Genomic DNA, 16,906 nt, shown 5'->3' with positions numbered 1-16,906 from the left:
ACATACTGGTAAGCTGAATCCCAAGAGGTAGAACCGAGACACGGTAACCACGATCGGTATTAGCTCCGAGTACGTCACTGATCTGCGATCCGAGCTGATCGCTCCCTTTTCCTTCATTTTCTCCAAGCAGAGTAGGCTCCAGTGTATTACTAGGGCCTAAGCCATAGATGAGCTCCATAGCTCCCTGTATGGTGTATTACCGAGCCCAGCCACAGGTGCCTCGCTCTTGACGCAAGCGGCTGGGATTCGTTGTCTGAGCTGCCCCAACCGCCGCTCTCTCTCCTCTCCTCTTTTTCTCTCCCATCTTGTACGACTTCACCCTGGCATTCTTTTCAATCCCGGGTCTCGACGACCGTATGTGTTCAGTATCATTCCCTCCTCCTTTCTCACGAACCTCGTACCCGGTTCCGATCAGTGGGTCCCTCGGCTCAACCGCTCTGACGTTTGCCTAGTTTCCTCAGCACCAACCGACTCACGAACCACACATCCAGAGGCCCAGCGTGACCCTCGCCGACGGCCAACATGGCGTCCGTCGCCGCGGAGAAGACCGAGTTAAAGGAAAAGGGCATCATTGAGGCTGCGACTGACCTGGCCCAAGACCCCGAATCCAAGGTCAATCCCGACACAGTGGAAGAGAAATTGGTGGAGGAAACTCGAGAGGCTGGTGTACCTGCCTACCAATTCGATCCGGATGCCTCGCCAGAGGACAAGGCGGCCGCAGCGCAATCAGTATGTCATCCTGGAGAGATCGTCAGATCGCACACTAACCATGACCGAACTAGCGGCTGCCGCCTGGTTTCCACCACGACAAGAAGCCCAAGGGCATGGCCGTCATCACAGACCAGGTAGGAGTGGTCTGCGCCTGTAGCGATTCCATTTGACTGACCCGTAAGTAGGATGGTGGTAAAGCAGACTATGACCTCCCGCCCCCGAAATCGGCTACGGCGCTGCTGGCCGAGGATGCCAATGCCAATGGTGGTCTGAGTGCCCCGCAAATAGAAGAGGATATGAGGTGGGCGCGCGACCGTACTGGTTGGGCACCTAAGTTCGTAACCGAAAAGACAGCGGCCGACGATGAAGAGGGTACTTTGCTCGATCACCAGACTTTCTTAGAGGGTCGTTTGCCTGACAAATTCTTTGGTGATTGGTATCATAATGCCGCGGTCATTGTCTTTGCGTGCTTGGGCTCGTGGCTGATCGCTGCTTTGGGTGGTGGTGTCGGCTGGGTGCTTTTGATCATGGCAGCTTGCAGTACCTACTACCGTACATCAATTCGCCGAGTGCGTCGCAATTTCCGTGATGATATCCTCCGAGAGATGTCCAAGGCGCGCCTGGAGACCGACACCGAAAGTCTCGAGTGGATCAACAGCTTCCTCGTCAAGTTCTGGCCCATCTACGCTCCGGTTCTGTGTGACACCATCATCAGCTCCGTAGACCAGGTTCTGAGTACCTCGACTCCCGCGTTCCTGGATAGCTTGCGCCTGAAGACCTTCATCCTCGGTACTAAGCCTCCCCGCCTAGAGCACGTTAAGACATACCCAAAGACCGAACCAGACACTGTAATCATGGACTGGAAGTTTAGCTTCACCCCTAACGATACCATGGATTTGACCGCGCGTCAGCTGAAGAACAAGATCAATCCCAAGATCGTGCTTGAAGTCCGACTTGGTAAGGGTGTTGTCAGCAAAGGTCTGGATGTCATTGTCGAGGATATGGCTTGTTCTGGCTTGATGCGCGTCAAGGTCAAGCTGCAAATTCCCTTCCCTCACATCGAGCGCGTGGACGTCTGCTTCCTGGACAAGCCTGAGATCGACTATGTCTGCAAGCCCCTCGGTGGTGACACTCTGGGTTTCGATATCAACTTCATTCCGGGTCTGGAGAATTTCATCAAGGAGCAGATTCACAACAATCTGCAGCCTATGATGTACGACCCTAATGTGTTCCCGATTGAGATTGCCAAGATGCTGGCCGGAAACCCAGTTGACCAGGCTATTGGTGTCGTTGCAGTTACGCTGCACGGTGCTCAGCAGCTGAAGAATGCCGACAAATTTGCTGGTACTCCTGATCCGTATGCTGTCGTCTCTCTTAACAACCGCACTGAGCTCGGACGCACCAAGGTTGTTCACGACAACGACAGCCCCCGCTGGAACGAGACTATCTATGTTATCATCACTTCCTTCGCAGATGCCCTCACTATTACTCCCTATGATTGGAATGAGTACCGCAAGGACAAGGAGCTTGGAGTTGCCTCATTTGGCTTGGACAAGCTGGAGCAAGAACCTTTTCACGAGGGCCTTTACCTTGAAGTTAACGCTAGTGGCCGTCACCGCGGTGCCATCCACGCTGATATCCGCTTCTTCCCTGTGCTTGAAGGTCGCAAACTCGAAAATGGACAAACTGAGCCCGCGCCCGAGATGAACACCGGTATCGCACAATTCACCATCGAACAGGCTAAGGACCTGGACGGAAGCAAGAGTATGGTCGGCAAATTGAACCCCTACGGTGTTCTGCTTCTCAACGGCAAGGAAATTCACATTACCAACAAGCTGAAGCGCACAAACAATCCCATTTTCCAGAATGCTTCTAAGGAGTTCCTGGTTACCGACCGCAAGAATGCACGTCTGGGTCTCATTATCAAGGATGACCGTGATTTGATGGCCGATCCTATCATTGGCCGGTACCAGATCAAGATGACTGATATGCTCAAGATGATGGAACAAGGCAAGCAATGGTTCCACCTCCACGGAGCCAAAGAGGGTCGCGCCAAGCTGACCTTGAACTGGAAGCCCGTTGCCTTGGGTGCTCTTGCCGGGGGCGCTGGCTTTGTTGATCCCATCGGTGTGATGCGCTTCCACTTCAAGGGTGCCAAGGACTTACGCAACCTCGAATCCATGGGCAAGTCGGACCCTTACGCCCGCGTTCTCCTCTCTGGCGTTACTCGCGGCCGCACCGTCACTTTCCGTAGCAACCTTAACCCTGAGTGGGATGAGGTTGTCTACGTGCCTATCCGTAGTGCTCGGGAGAAGCTGTCTGTCGAGGTCATGGATGAGGAGACTATCAACAAGGATCGTTCGCTTGGCTGGGTTGAGTTAAACGCCGCTGACTTTGTGCATGAGACCGAAACTGGCGAATATGAGATCGATGACGAGAAGCAGGTTCTCAGCAGTGCTCTGAGTACGAGTGGAACTGGTTCTAAGAAGGGTACGATCAATTACACAGTCTCGTTCTTCCCCGCCATCCCCGTTGTCAATCCCGAGGATGAGGTTGAGGAGGAAGAGGAGATCGAAGGCACTGGTACTGAGACCGATGGTGCCCCACGCAAGAGCATGCACTCCAAATCCGCCAGTATTGATTCCAAGGCCTCGAAAGCCTCGAAGGCTTCTAAGGCCCTTTCAAACGGCGTTCCCAACGGCACCAACGGCGAGAGCTCTGGCCGTGCTAGTATCGAGACTACTGCTTCTCGTCCTCCTACTCGTGACTCCGATGCCACTTCTGTGCGCTCGGTCAAGTCTATCCCCAAGACTTACATCAGTGCTGAGGACCTTCCCAAGTACGAGTCTGGATTCATCGTGTTCAAGTTCCACGACGGCCAGCTGGCTCACTCCAACGTGCAGCTCGAGGTCTTGATGGACGACTATATGTTCCCTGCCTACACCTCGGCCAAAATTCACTCGACTACTCTGAATAACACCGACATTGGCGAGGCATTTGTTCGTGAGCTTGAGTTCTCCAAGATTACCCTACGCCTAGTCAACAAGGACAATCGCAAGGACAACAAAGAGGATAACATTGTCGCCAAGTTGACTGGTGATACTCTGCCCACGCTCCAGCGCATCTTGTACACTCCCACTGAACTCATACTTCGCTCGAACACCGGCCAGGTGAGCAAGGTCACCGTCAGCGGTCGCTACATCCCCGTCCGAATGAAGTTGGATCCCAAGGAAAGCATCAGCAACATGGGTTCCCTTCGCGTGGACATTCTCGACGCTGCCGACCTGCCATCTGCCGACCGCAACGGCTACTCGGATCCCTTCTGCAAGTTCCGCTTCGGTGAAGACGGCGACGTCGTCTTCAAAACCAAGGTGCAGAAGAAGACCCTGCACCCTGCCTGGAACGAGTTCTTCGAGACCCCCATTAAGACCCGTATCGATGCTCGCTTCCATGTCGATGTCTACGACTGGGACTTTGGAGACTCAGCCGATTGGCTTGGATCTGCTAAAATTGACCTGGAGGACCTCGAGCCTTTCGTCGGCAAAGAAGTCACTTTGCCCCTAGACGGAAAGTCTGGAGTGATCCGCTTGAAGCTTCTCTTCAAGCCCAGCTACGTCGTCCGCTCCCGGCAGGGCTCATCGACTTTCTCCGGCACTTTCGCAGTGCCCGGTAAGATCGTTGGTGCGCCAGTCAAGGGCGTCGGTTTCGTCGGCGGCAACGTCGTTCGTGGCGCCTCCTTCCTGAAGCACGGCGTGATGCGCATAGGCAAGAAAGACAAGCACGGCGACGACGCAGCCTCTATCGCCCCGTCCATCGTAGAGGAGAGCCCGAAAGCCGAACGCAATGGCAGCCTTGCCCCCGCCCACCTCTTGTCGATGGCGACTCTTCCCCGTCCACCCCCAAGGAACACTCTCGCAACCGCAGCACAGCATCCACGTATGGCGACCGCCTTGGCGCAATCGGCACAACAGGCCGTGGCGACGTGGGTACCGCGAATATTACCATCGTCTCGGCATCAGGCTTCCCAGCCAGCTCGAACTTGCGCATCGTCGTCCGCATGGCTGGATCGAAGGGCTGGAAAGAAGTCCACAAGACCAAGCCTCACAAGGGTTCCGATGTTACATTCGACGACTCCTTCAGGGTACCCCATGCTACCGCAGACGCGCAGTTCCAGATCCGCGTCTTCGATCACTCTACCTTCGGCTCAGATGGTAAGCTAGGCCAAGCGCCTTTCTTTGTCGCGGACCAGGCCGATGCCGCCGACCAGGATAAGACTATTCCTGTCGGTGGGGGCTCTGTTGTTATTCGATCCAACTTTGCTCCCTCTGAGTCTTCGCTCCGTCCGTCGACCTCGCATTCTACCGCCGGTGGCGGTGGTGATGATGGTGCGGACAGTCCCGCTAGTAAGAGGCGCAGTTTCTTGAGTAAGCGGAACCCTAGCGGGTCGCATGCTTAAGTTGCTTCCTTCAGTTTGAGCAGAGGGGGGACAGTGAGGATAGGATGGTATATGAAAAAGACCCATGATTGTTTACTGCTTTGCGATGTGATATCCTTTTCTCTGCGTTGAATTTGTGTTGCTGTTTTAATTCTCCTTGAGAGGTTACATTTCTAGATGCACAGTGTTTGTAGACTCTTGTCTAATGAATTGCTTTTAAACTGTTATTCCTTCAAGCATTGAACTACGAGCGCAAAATAAGATACAAAATAGCAGTATTTTCAAGACCCGATCGCGAAACCCTCCCTTTGAGTGTAGAATCTAGGTCCACAACCCTTCGGTCCCATCTGACAAGTTCTCGAAAGTAAAGAAAGTGAACATTTCTTGGGTGCAAGGGCAACTCTCATCCTGTCTAGAGCCACGATGAATTATGACCTGGACCCAAGGACCCATGGATTTAATCCGATGAAGTTATACATCCGCCTCGATAGTGAATAATGTAACGATCCCACTCGGAAACCAACCCGCGTCCACCTGTGCGTGTAGCCTCTACAAACATACGCCAGTCTTTAAACCAACAATGTCCACCAAACTCCCAATTAAGCCCCATCCAAGCTCCATCTACTAGAGTGATGCCATTCACATCAATTGGCATGAATAACCCCATTTGAAACCTGAGTCTCCAATTCAATAGTATGTTTCACGAATAACGGATTCCAATCCCCTAAAGGCATCCCCCTGACCCATCAAGACTATATGAGTCTCTATTTACCACCAGCGGACCCTCCCCCTGAATCTATCCATAGACCCGGCTTGACAGGTACATGGATATAGGGCTAGGCACCTCAAGGAACCACACCTTAACGAATCCCGTGCAAGACGGGCCCCAGAGCGGGTAATCGGGTACCCGGGTACCAAGTGGACATTCCACGGGGCTGGGTGAGTTCAGATACGCGTGTCTCCGTGTCAGAGAAATAGGGGTCCAGTAACCCTCGTGGAACGAACTTTGTTGCCTGCACTGCCCCCTTGAGATGATCTGCGCGCCGAAGCTTAGTCCTGGACGGAGTACTGAGTGCCGTGTGCGAGCGGGTCTGAGATGCTCGGGTCTTCTCTCATGGTTTTTGCGCTTACGATGTGGGTTTGGTGTGTTGGACTTTTTTTTTTTTGTATTTTCGTATTTAACACTGAATGTTTGTAGTTTGGATTCTATGTTCTGTAGATTTACATTACTGGGGTCGGTGTTAGCACTTAGGATGACGTTGATATGTAAGGGTCATGGTTGACAGAAAGGAGTATTTTGATATGAGATTGTCTATCCCAGACGGGAAGATTAGGAGCTATTTTGGTCGGCTTCGGTTCGGTGGAGGCTAATTTGCGTGGTGGGCCGAATAGGGCTTGGCGGGGATCTTGGAACTTGATTTTCTCGCATGAAGAGACTTGGTTTTGGTTGAGGTCGTATTGGGGGTTGCCCTTGTTTGTCAACGTGTTACTCATGTCCCGCACAATTACCTGAGTAGTACTCTCTCCATGGACTGTGGTACCTGAACACAGTGTTTTTTTCAAATGTACCGGTACCAGGTGAGATACACCCCAAGGTCCCTTGTACATCTCCTTAGTAAGGTGCACAGCTACAGCTTCCTTTCTCTCTCTCTCTCCAACTGGAACTGGGGATGGCCGCACGACATGATATTATTAGCCCGCATCTACAGATAGCGTTCCGGGCAAAGCGTCCCGAGCACGAATCGGTATGCAACGACGTCCACAATGGCGACGGTGGTGGGGCCGGCGGCGTCGCCTACCCACTGTGAAAAAGGGGGCCGAGTCCAGATTCTCTGTGTTGACCAGTCATTCTGGAATCTGCGTGGAATCCGGGCGATTCCCCACGGGCGAGTATTCAGCCAGGACCCCTGTGGGAGTTTGGGAGGGAATTGGGTTGAACGGGGATTCTCCGGTGGAGAGACATTGTCTCTGACCGAGGAAAGCTCACCGAGAATCAAGGTCGAGGGGAAGGTGGTGGGGGGTGGGGGGGAAGAGAAGAGAGACAGAGAGAGCTCCCCGACCGCTCCAAAGTTGCACGGGCCGTGATAGATGTCCGTGTTGACAGCTGCGGGACTGGGACTAGAAGTAGGACCAGACTGGAAATGGAATTGAAATTCAATTCGGAATTGGACTTTAGGAAATAGGGATAAATTGGGAAGAATTAGGGACAGTCGAAGAATAGGGACGCACGACGTAGACGGAGACGGAGACACGATAACATAACGGGGTGAGACACGTCCAGGTTCTGAACACCAAGAGGAATGCGATAAATATCACGTTACTCCCCCACCTCCCTTTCCTCGTTCTTCTTTCTTGGATCTATGATCATTTCTTTGTGATCTTCAGCTTTGGTGAGTACAGTATTTTCCCCTTCCAAGTATTGCATGTACCTTTCCCTTGTTCCCCTCAATGGCCCCTCCGCAAGTCCGAATGACGGAAGCTTGTCGAGCATGCACACGGTAGAGTGGCTTTCCACCCGAACTGATCGACACAAGCTGTGGCGACCCCTCCTTCTCCTGTTTTTCTGGAGCTAGCCACGTTTCCTTTTATTCCTGGCTTTCCCTAACTTTCTCTCAGTGAAAAAAATAATCCTATCGATCCTTCACAATGGCCTCCAAGGCTCTTCCTACACACCTCCGCGCCCCTGCGAACGAGGCCTCCGCCGGTTCCTTCGGGGGCAAGCACCATGGCAAGTCCCAGTCTCACATGGTAAGTGACCACAATATGAAGATAGAGAGGGGGGGAGGGGGGAAAAAGAGAAGGGGGGGATGTGAGATGTGAGATGTGAAAAGACGAGATATGAAATGAGACCTGGTGCGGCTTTGTTTCCCGTATTTATCGAGCTGGTGTTTACGGGTCGCTCCTTCTGAAGCTGGTTGCGCCCTTTGGGCTGGCTCTTATCGCGGCTTGCATCTCTGCCATGATCAACATCATCGCCCTCTTCGCTTTGCCTGCTTTGCTCGCTTTTTGATTTCATGATCTCTACTTTATGGCGTCCACCAGTTCCTCGCTAATGAAACACCTGCAGGCCTTCGAGAATGCCTCTACCAGTGTGGCTGCCTCGCAGATGCGCAATGCGCTGAACGCCCTCTCTGACACCGTCACCGACCCCTCCGAGAAGAAGCGCTTCGAGGCTGAGATGGACAACTTCTTCGCTCTGTTCCGTCGTTTCCTCAACGACAAGGCCAAGGGCAATGCCGTCAACTGGGAGCGCATCGCCCCTCCCCAGCCCTCGCAGGTCGTCGGCTACGACGAGCTCGGTGCTGACGCCTCTGTCGAGTTCCTGAACAAACTCGCCGTCGTCAAGCTCAACGGTGGTCTCGGTACCTCCATGGGCTGTGTTGGCCCCAAGTCCGTCATCGAGGTCCGTGAGGGTATGTCCTTCCTGGATTTGTCCGTTCGTCAGATCGAGCACCTCAACCGCAGCTTCAACGTCAACGTTCCCTTCGTCCTCATGAACTCCTTCAACACCGACCAGGACACTCAGTCTATCATCAAGAAGTACGAGGGTCACAATGTCGACATCATCACCTTCAACCAGTCCCGCTACCCCCGTATCATCAAGGACTCCCTCCTCCCCGCCCCCAAGAGCTTCGACTCTCCCCTTCAGGACTGGTATCCCCCCCGGTCACGGTGACGTTTTCGAGTCTCTGTACAACTCTGGTACTCTCGATAAGCTGATCGAGCGTGGCATCGAGTACATTTTCCTGTCCAACGCCGACAACCTCGGTGCCGTTGTGGATCTCCGCATTCTCCAGCACATGGTGGACTCCAACGCCGAGTACATCATGGAGTTGACTGATAAGACCAAGGCGGATGTCAAGGGTGGTACCATCATTGACCAGGATGGCAAGGTCCGCCTGCTCGAGATCGCCCAGGTGCCCAAGGAGCACGTCAACGAGTTCAAGTCTATCAAGAAGTTCAAGTACTTCAACACCAACAACATCTGGATGAACATCCGCGCTGTCAAGCGTGTTGTGGAGGAGAATGAGCTCGAGATGGAGATCATTGCCAACGAGAAGTCCATCCCCGCTGATAAGAAGGGTGAGGCCGATCAGGCTATCTACCAGCTTGAGACTGCTGTCGGTGCCGCTATCCGTCACTTCAAGAACGCTCACGGTGTCAACGTGCCCCGTCGCCGCTTCTTGCCCGTCAAGACTTGCTCCGATCTGATGGTTGTCAAGTCTGATCTTTACCGCCTCGAGCACGGCCAGCTGGTCATGGACCCCAACCGCTTCGGTGGTGTCCCCGTCATCAAGCTTGGCTCCGACTTCAAGAAGGTCTCTGACTTCCAGAAGCGCATTGCCAGCATTCCTCGCATCGTCGAGTTGGACCACCTGACTGTGACCGGTCCCGTCAACCTCGGCCGCAACGTGACCCTCAAGGGTACCGTCATTATCGTGGCCACCGAGGGCAGCACCATCGATATTCCCCCGGGTTCCGTCCTGGAGAACTGTGTTGTGCAGGGTAGCCTGAGAATCCTGGAGCACTAGACGACAGTGTCACGGACAAATTGATCAGGGTATGTTGTCGTTCTGGGAGGTGCATTCGTGGCTACGGAACCCTATGGAGTATGCAAAAGATGTGCTTGTATTACATTACAATAATCCAGCGTCTGTTCTTTCTTTCTTCGGCTGCATTGGGAATCGCGGTCTTTTCTTCCAAGTACTATCGTTATCCAGGTATCCGAGTCAATGCAACCCGTTCGTATCCAATTGCGTGCTCACACGTGTGCCCAGTATATTCAGATGTTATTAAAATGTCGCATATCGAGTTTTTTAAATATCGTAATGCCTAATGTTGCTCCAATAATGCTCCACGCACTCCATGTCCACATGTATCGACGAGGCAAGCCCAACTAACAACCCAGAAAGGCAAATTGACGCGTCACGTGCCCGGATGTTATCTCCGTCGACACAATACAACTTCCACTTCGCCAAAACCGGTTCCTTTCCTCAATTCTCGCAAACTAGCGTACAACCTAACACTTGTGCATTGACCAGACGCTCAAAACATTCGGCCACTAAAAGGGACCTATCTTGTCCCGGCAGTGCCCTCATCCTGGCATCAGCCCCGTCAGGTAGCTCAACAGCCCCATACTATCAACACTATAGGCGGAACTTTGTTCCTGATGAGCTCCTGATGACTGCTACCAACGTCATACGCCTCATGAGGCAATGCTTCGCAGTGTGGCTGTTAGTGTCAGGGGCATTGACTCCCGCAGGTCGAGGCATATAACCTAGCCCTGCGGACCCTGTGCATGTCAATCGATTATTCCTCATACTTCTGTTCTGCTCTGCTATGCATCTGTCCCCTTCTTTCAGCGCTCTCGCATTACTCAGGTGCTCACCAGTCCCCGAACTCTCATACGGTAGGTCTTGAAAGGCCCATAGATTAATCAAACAACGTTAGAATAACGCGGTCCAAACCCTCGCCGCCGCCTTCAAGTGCTGGGGGCGTCGATATCACAGTCCCACCTTGAGGCAGTCCACGTTCCAACGCCGCAAATCACGACTCGGTTATCATTGCCGCCGTCGTCATTGCCTGCATGTAGCCACCATAGCAATATAACCCACATCTGCATCTCATCCAACCAACTCCCTTACATCCATTCCAGTACATACAACACAAATACCCTTGGACATATCCCTCCAGTTGGCAGTTTGAAAAGATCCCCGACATACCAAACAGAAGGATAATGACCGAACAACGCACCATTCCCCCATCCTCCCCTCCCCCAGAAAGCCCTTCCAATTCCCACTATACCAAACCAGGCTCAACCTCCTCCTCTTCCTCCTCAAACCATCTCCAAAAACGCGTCTCCACAGCCTGTCTAGCATGCAAAAAATCAAAACGCAAATGCTCCGGCTCTGCACCCTGTGCAAACTGCACTGCATTCCATCGAACCTGCATATTCGACGAATCTCTCGACCAGCGCCGCCGCGTCGCCGCAAAACGAACAGCAGATGAACTCTCCTACCATCGCGATCTCCTAAATGATCTCTTCGAACTCATCAGATCAGCCGACGAGCCGAAATCTCTCACCTTACTTGATCTCATCCGAAGGAATGCACCGCTCAGTGAATTGCGTTCGTATATCGATGGCACTTTATCGGCTCTCGGCTCGAGGAACGGTGATCCCGAAACGTTGGCGAAACTCGAAGATGTGAGGAGTGTTATTAATGTTGAGGATCCGGTGCCTGCGTTTCGTAGTAAAGTTATGGATATTCATTATCTTTGCGATGAGGCTACTATCAAGGTTCCTGCGTGGCCTTGGACGAGTGTTAGTGGGGATGACGAGCTTGTAAGTCATCTTGTTAGTCTTTATTTTACGTGGGATCATCCTGTCAATGCGTTTATTGATGAGGCGATTTTCTTGAGACATATGGTTGCTAGGGATGTGGGGAGTTTGTTTTGTACTCCGTTTCTGGTTAATGCGCTGTTGAGTAATGCTTGTGTGAGTCTCTCCTCTCTTCGCTTGGCTTCGGTGGTTCGTTTTTAGGTGTGGAGACGAGGGTGGTGGTAATGGTGAAGGCTGATTGATACAGTATTACTCGGAGTTTTCAGAGGCATATGTCGTTCCGGGTGATATCTCATCGAAGGGGTGTGCATTCCTTGCTGAAGCAGAACGTTTGAAGAGGGAGCTGCCGGAGCAGCCGACTATAGCTTCGTTGCAGGGCACGTTGCTCATGTATGGAAGGTTTGTTTGACTGTTCAGCTCAAATTCGCGCCAGGGGCTGATTGAGTAGATACGCAATGTCCCGCAATGACGATCTCGGGTATATCACACTCCACGAGGCCATTCGCATGGGCGAGGCTTTAGGCTTGGTTGGTGATAGGGGCCCGCGCATTGACCCAAAGCAGTTGTCAAGAGACATGGACTCTTCGTGCAGAAGGATGGCTTGGGGCTTGTTTAATATCGATACGTGAGCTTACCATCAACGCCTTCCGTTGTCGCTTCCAGGCGTGATGCTTATACTGATTGGAATAGCACGGTCCACACTGGTTTTCTGCGGCCCTGTCATATTTCGCAAGTCAACCTGCCTCGCCTGGAACGCAATCGGGCGGAAGATCAAAGTGTTTGGAGACCTTATCCCACACATCGTGAAACACGTCCCTCGTTTCTAAGTCTTTACTTCGAGGAGGCGTGCAACTTGTCCATAATTGCGCGTGACATCTCACGCAGTATGTTTGCAGATGAACAGCGCAATTTGAATGAAGGCGAGCATCGGCAGAGCCGGCAGATGCTCTATGAGCGTTTGAATCAATGGAATGAGCTTTTGCCTGACGCATTTGAGGATAGATGCAAGCCGCCACCGTATATTATTCTTTTGAAGTGAGTTAATCTATGACATTAATCTAAATATACGAATGCTGATTTTAATGTTAGAATGCGTCATCATACTCTGACTATTCACTTGTTCAGCTGCAATTATAATCCAAACTCCGCCAATGGAGGACCCCGGAATCCCAAAAGTGCTCCCAGACACACTCCTGACTTCAACTACAATGCGTGGGAAATTGCACAGTCTGCAGCTCGCAATATTGCAGCACTTACACGCCTCATCCGGCGCGAATACGGCGTTAGTCGCGCGCATCATTTCGCAATGTACGCAATCAATGTTGCGCTATTTACGATGTTAGAGTCAGAATCCTGCGACCTCCTTGATACAGACTTTCTTTCGCTTACAAGCGCATTCTCCGTCGTGGCCAGTCGATCGGCACTAGGCCGCAACCTGTTCCATATCTTCCGACAATCCATTCGAGCTAAGACCCAGGGAGATGGAATCCGTGACTCGGACTCTGTTACCGACGATCTTAAGAATCTATTCGACGAGGAGACCTCGAATGAAGGCCATAGCCGGTATGATGAGTATGCAAATGGACTTGAGAAGCTCAATCAGAAGGAGAAGTATAATGGCATTGGGAAGGGCGCTCAAAGTCTCCAGAACTACGCTGGCCTGGGCCTATCAGACATGCTCGATCGCTATGAAAGCCTGAGTCTAGGCAAAGATGATGTTCTCTCTGAGCGACACCGCCTATCTGATTGTTAAGTACATACATGGCATTCCTGAGAAGCTGCGACCCTACCGGGTCATCATCACAACATAAGAAAAAAATTGGCGATTCTACTTCTATGGAGCATCTAACTATTCAGATTTACCAGTGACAGGTTGACGATGTTAATAATCTCGATTTGCCTCTTCTTTGCCTCCTACTTGATGGGTTGGTTGAGGTCCACGGGACTGACGTCAAAACTGGTCCCACGACCCACCACCCGCACGCCGGTGGCAAGTCAGATTCCACTATCTCTTCTCCGCACGGTAATCGCTATGGATCTTTACCAGACTTGGAAAGGAATACTGCATCTTGTCAGGTTCTAAGCAAGTTTGAACCGGTCGCTATGAGCTCATTGGTGGTGGTCGCCCTGGTCCGGACCTTGATGCCCCCCATTAGAAGCTACTGCCGTTCCCGTTGAACTTCATTCTCAGACTCCATTCGACTACGTTCAGGATTCTGCGACGAACACGGAATCGTTAGCCTCATGAACCCATCCAATACATTGGGAGATTCGACGCCCGACACCAACATCTCGGCGCCTTCCAACAACTCAGGCCCGGTATGGCTTTCTTCAATGAGTTCCATGTCGCCGCCGGCGCCGGAGAATATGTATGGCCAAAACGCATTCTACCCTCCGATGCCTGCCAATCCTGCATGGGAGAACCCTCCCGCGTCCCCTAGATCGGCGGGTCTGGCAGATGCGACAATGCACAAGGTCGCCATTCCCCGTCTTGCAGCTCCTATTAGTTCCCGTGGACGACGTCGTTCAGCACGGGCGTGCGAGGCTTGTCGGACAAGGAAAACAAAATGCGACGGTGCCCGACCAACGTGTGGGCAGTGTGCTTATCACAAAAACCGCTGCACTTACGAGGATGTGAAGCGCGTTCGCGATCAGAAGATGCTTGATGTCTTGGCGCGGAGAGTCGATCGGTACGAAACATTGTTGCGCAGCCTTGAGGGAGAGAGTGATCCAGTCACGACGCGTAGAATTCGAAAGGCGCTGAAGGTATGTTCATTCAATAAATGCTGAAGATCTTTTCAGCTTGTCGTCCTCTGTATCGATTGGCAGTCCGTGTTAATGTGAATTCTCAATCTAGGCCAAAGATGGTAAATGCTCAAAGAAGAGTGTCGACAATTCTGACTCGGATTCTTCCGTTGGCTCCCTCGAAGATGTGGACCTTGTAGATGAGGATATCAATCGAAATGAAAACACTCGTGCGGCAGGGTACTTTGGCAAGAACTCTGAGATTACATGGATGCAACGCCTGGAAGATGGAGTGGAGAATGATAGTCGACAGCAATCTGTGGCGACCTCACAGTCCGAGGATACCAGTGAAACGCTATCTCGCCCGCAAGAGACTACGGCCCGAGAGATTCCAATGGCAATGATGAACTATCATCTCGATAATATGGATATACCCATTATTGAGGATGTCGATCCCCTCGCCGTGCCGCCACGTGAGGTTGCTGATGGATACTTCCACGCGTATATGGCTTTCGTTCACCCCATTTTCAGCGCCGTTCGAAAACCAGCCTTTACATCCCAATATCGCCAATTCTTTGATCGATCGGCCAAACCGCCAAGGAAGTGGTTGGGTATTCTCAACATGATATTTGCGATCGGGTGTCGATATTTTAAACTCATGAATTTGACCAATGCTTCCAGTGAGAATGACCTAGTCTTCTTGTCGCGAGCTTGGAAGCTGGGCATGCAGAGCAATGTTCTTCTTGAGCATACTGATCTTCAGCAAATCCAGCTGGAGTTCCTCATTGCGGTTTACCTCCTTTGCCTAGGACAAGTCAACAGGGCTTCTACGTTTTCCGGCTTGGCCCTTCGATCTGCACTATCCCTGGGCATTAACCTCCGTTTGACAGATGACCGCACCCATAATGCTTCCAAAGAAGCGCGATGTCGCCTATGGTGGTCCATCTACTGCCTAGAGAACCTTCTTACCTCAATGCATGGCCGAGCCTCCGGCGTTGGCGAAGGAGTCTGCTCTGTACCCCTTCCCATCCCAGTTGAAGAGGAATACTTTGAGAAGCCCGACGTCCAGCGCCTTTTCCACGACTACCAAGCCCGCGACGACCATCTCCGCGCGACAATATTTGAGACACCAACCAATCACATCCCTCAACCTGCCGCAACAAGCTGGATTTCACAATGCAGTCCATCCCCCTCCCTCTTCTTCTACTACCTCGTCGACCTAGCCCTAATCTCTCAATCGGTCATCAACAAAATCTACAGCATTGAGGGCATCCGCGAAGGAACTTCCCAAATAGAATATCGCCTTCAAAAATACGCAACCCTGATGGACCGCTGGCTCGCCAAACTCCCCTCAAATTACCAATTCACCATTCCCTCCTCCGGTCCCTGGCACCTCAACCACCCAAAACTAGACGACACCTCCGCTCCCTATGTTCGTGAATGCGTCTGTCTAGCAATGTCCTACTTCTCCTCCCGAATCGCCCTCTGCCGCCCATGTCTCTCACACAGCCATTCCCAAAACCCAGGCGACTCCCGCACAAAACTTCGCTCAGAAATGGCTACACAATGTCTCCAAGCCGCATGTGCTCTCATCTCAATTCTTCCCGAAACACCCAATATCTCTTGGCTCGCCCGCGTCGCGCCATGGTGGAGTGTACTTCATTTCCTAATGCAAGCCACAACTGCACTTCTCCTCGGCCTTTCTCACGCCTCCGTTACAGATTACTCTACATCCACGTCTCCCATGTCCGTCCCTTTGAACGAAATTGATCTCAAGGCAGCCATCGTCGAGACTCGCAAGGTCTTCTTCTGGATCCATGCTATGGCTGTCGTGGATCCGGCGGCCAGACGGGCTTTCTTACTCGTTGAGAGCGTTATGAGGAGGATTGCAGGTTCTTTGAATGTGGATTTGAAGGACTGGCCTTCTTCAAACAATTTGGCAACGTTTAGTGCCGAGGGACGGGGAGGATGGATGGGTTGGATGAATTGGTTGATTTTGAGGGGTCGGGGTCGTTTGGGGACGGATTATGATGAAATTGGCAAATGATAAATGATGTATGAAAAGGTGGAATGGTGTTTCGGTTTCTGCTTTGACTTGTTATGGGGGGGTTTTTTTTCGTTACATGCTCTGTCTGGCTGCTGTGCCATGTATTATATGTCATGCTTGATGTCTGATGATCAACGATTTCGTACAGTAAACTTTCTCGGGCTTGTCCTCTTGTGTTGATAAAAATTGCGTTTTCGTGCGTCTTAAGTTTGGAAATTACTAGAACGTATCGTGCTCCGATGGAAATCTTGTTGGATTATAGGAGAGTGCTTAGCTAATAGGTTGAAATATTCTCTTTCACCGTCTGGACAAGCCCTACGTCCAGAACAATATCATTTTAATATTCTCACAGGAGTCACCATGTGGACGGTTATATGTACTGGCTCGTTATAATGTCCTGTCCACGCAGTCATCTTCTTGGGAAAATTTACACCTACGCAGTAGATAGATCATTCGACTGATTATTGAATGACGACGTCCGCAATCAAGAAAGATATCCAGAAGGACGTGTCCATTGTAGTAGCTTATACTCAATTGATCTACAGTCTCAAACTTTCAGACCATCGAGACAAATTTGAAACTCAGAGACCTCGTGAGTGAGACCGGAGTCTTTACCAATGGTCCGGCC

At 51.7% G+C, this 16,906-nt stretch overlaps 5 protein-coding genes across 5 annotated transcripts; 4 read left to right on the top strand and 1 right to left on the bottom strand.

Moving 5' to 3' along the window:
• Positions 1-522: 522 nt before the first annotated feature.
• On the top strand, positions 523-5,167 carry N7477_001387 (uncharacterized protein; the record flags this gene model as incomplete). Its single annotated transcript, XM_056963050.1, has 4 exons — positions 523-729; positions 783-845; positions 897-4,582; positions 4,636-5,167. 4 exons carry the CDS (start codon positions 523-525, stop codon positions 5,165-5,167), a joined length of 4,488 nt encoding a protein of 1,495 aa, XP_056825969.1.
• Positions 5,168-6,849: 1,682 nt separating this feature from the next.
• N7477_001386 (uncharacterized protein) lies at positions 6,850-7,873 on the bottom strand (the record flags this gene model as incomplete). The annotated part of the gene is made up of 3 exons (XM_056963049.1): positions 6,850-7,281; positions 7,576-7,701; positions 7,820-7,873. The coding sequence occupies 3 exons, from the start codon at positions 7,871-7,873 to the stop codon at positions 6,850-6,852; spliced, it is 612 nt and encodes a 203-aa protein (XP_056825968.1).
• On the top strand, positions 7,793-9,678 carry ugp1 (UTP glucose-1-phosphate uridylyltransferase; the record flags this gene model as incomplete). Its single annotated transcript, XM_056963048.1, has 3 exons — positions 7,793-7,894; positions 8,214-8,739; positions 8,777-9,678. 3 exons carry the CDS (start codon positions 7,793-7,795, stop codon positions 9,676-9,678), a joined length of 1,530 nt encoding a protein of 509 aa, XP_056825967.1.
• Positions 9,679-10,883: 1,205 nt separating this feature from the next.
• Positions 10,884-13,239, top strand: N7477_001384 (Zn(II)2Cys6 transcription factor; the record flags this gene model as incomplete). Its single annotated transcript, XM_056963047.1, has 5 exons — positions 10,884-11,679; positions 11,753-11,885; positions 11,935-12,111; positions 12,177-12,521; positions 12,576-13,239. 5 exons carry the CDS (start codon positions 10,884-10,886, stop codon positions 13,237-13,239), a joined length of 2,115 nt encoding a protein of 704 aa, XP_056825966.1.
• A 491-nt stretch (positions 13,240-13,730) lies between these two features.
• N7477_001383 (uncharacterized protein) lies at positions 13,731-16,278 on the top strand (the record flags this gene model as incomplete). The annotated part of the gene is made up of 2 exons (XM_056963046.1): positions 13,731-14,211; positions 14,432-16,278. The coding sequence occupies 2 exons, from the start codon at positions 13,731-13,733 to the stop codon at positions 16,276-16,278; spliced, it is 2,328 nt and encodes a 775-aa protein (XP_056825965.1).
• Between the last annotated feature and the right edge of the window lie 628 nt (positions 16,279-16,906).

This window comes from Penicillium maclennaniae (assembly GCF_028827695.1).
Source record: "Penicillium maclennaniae strain IBT 15551 chromosome Unknown utg000002l:1.0-2354659.0:1.0-2356205.0, whole genome shotgun sequence".
NCBI classification, from domain to species: Eukaryota; Fungi; Ascomycota; class Eurotiomycetes; order Eurotiales; family Aspergillaceae; genus Penicillium; species Penicillium maclennaniae.
The sequence above is the reverse complement of the archived record's forward strand: the minus strand, read 5'-3'. Positions and strand labels throughout refer to the sequence as shown.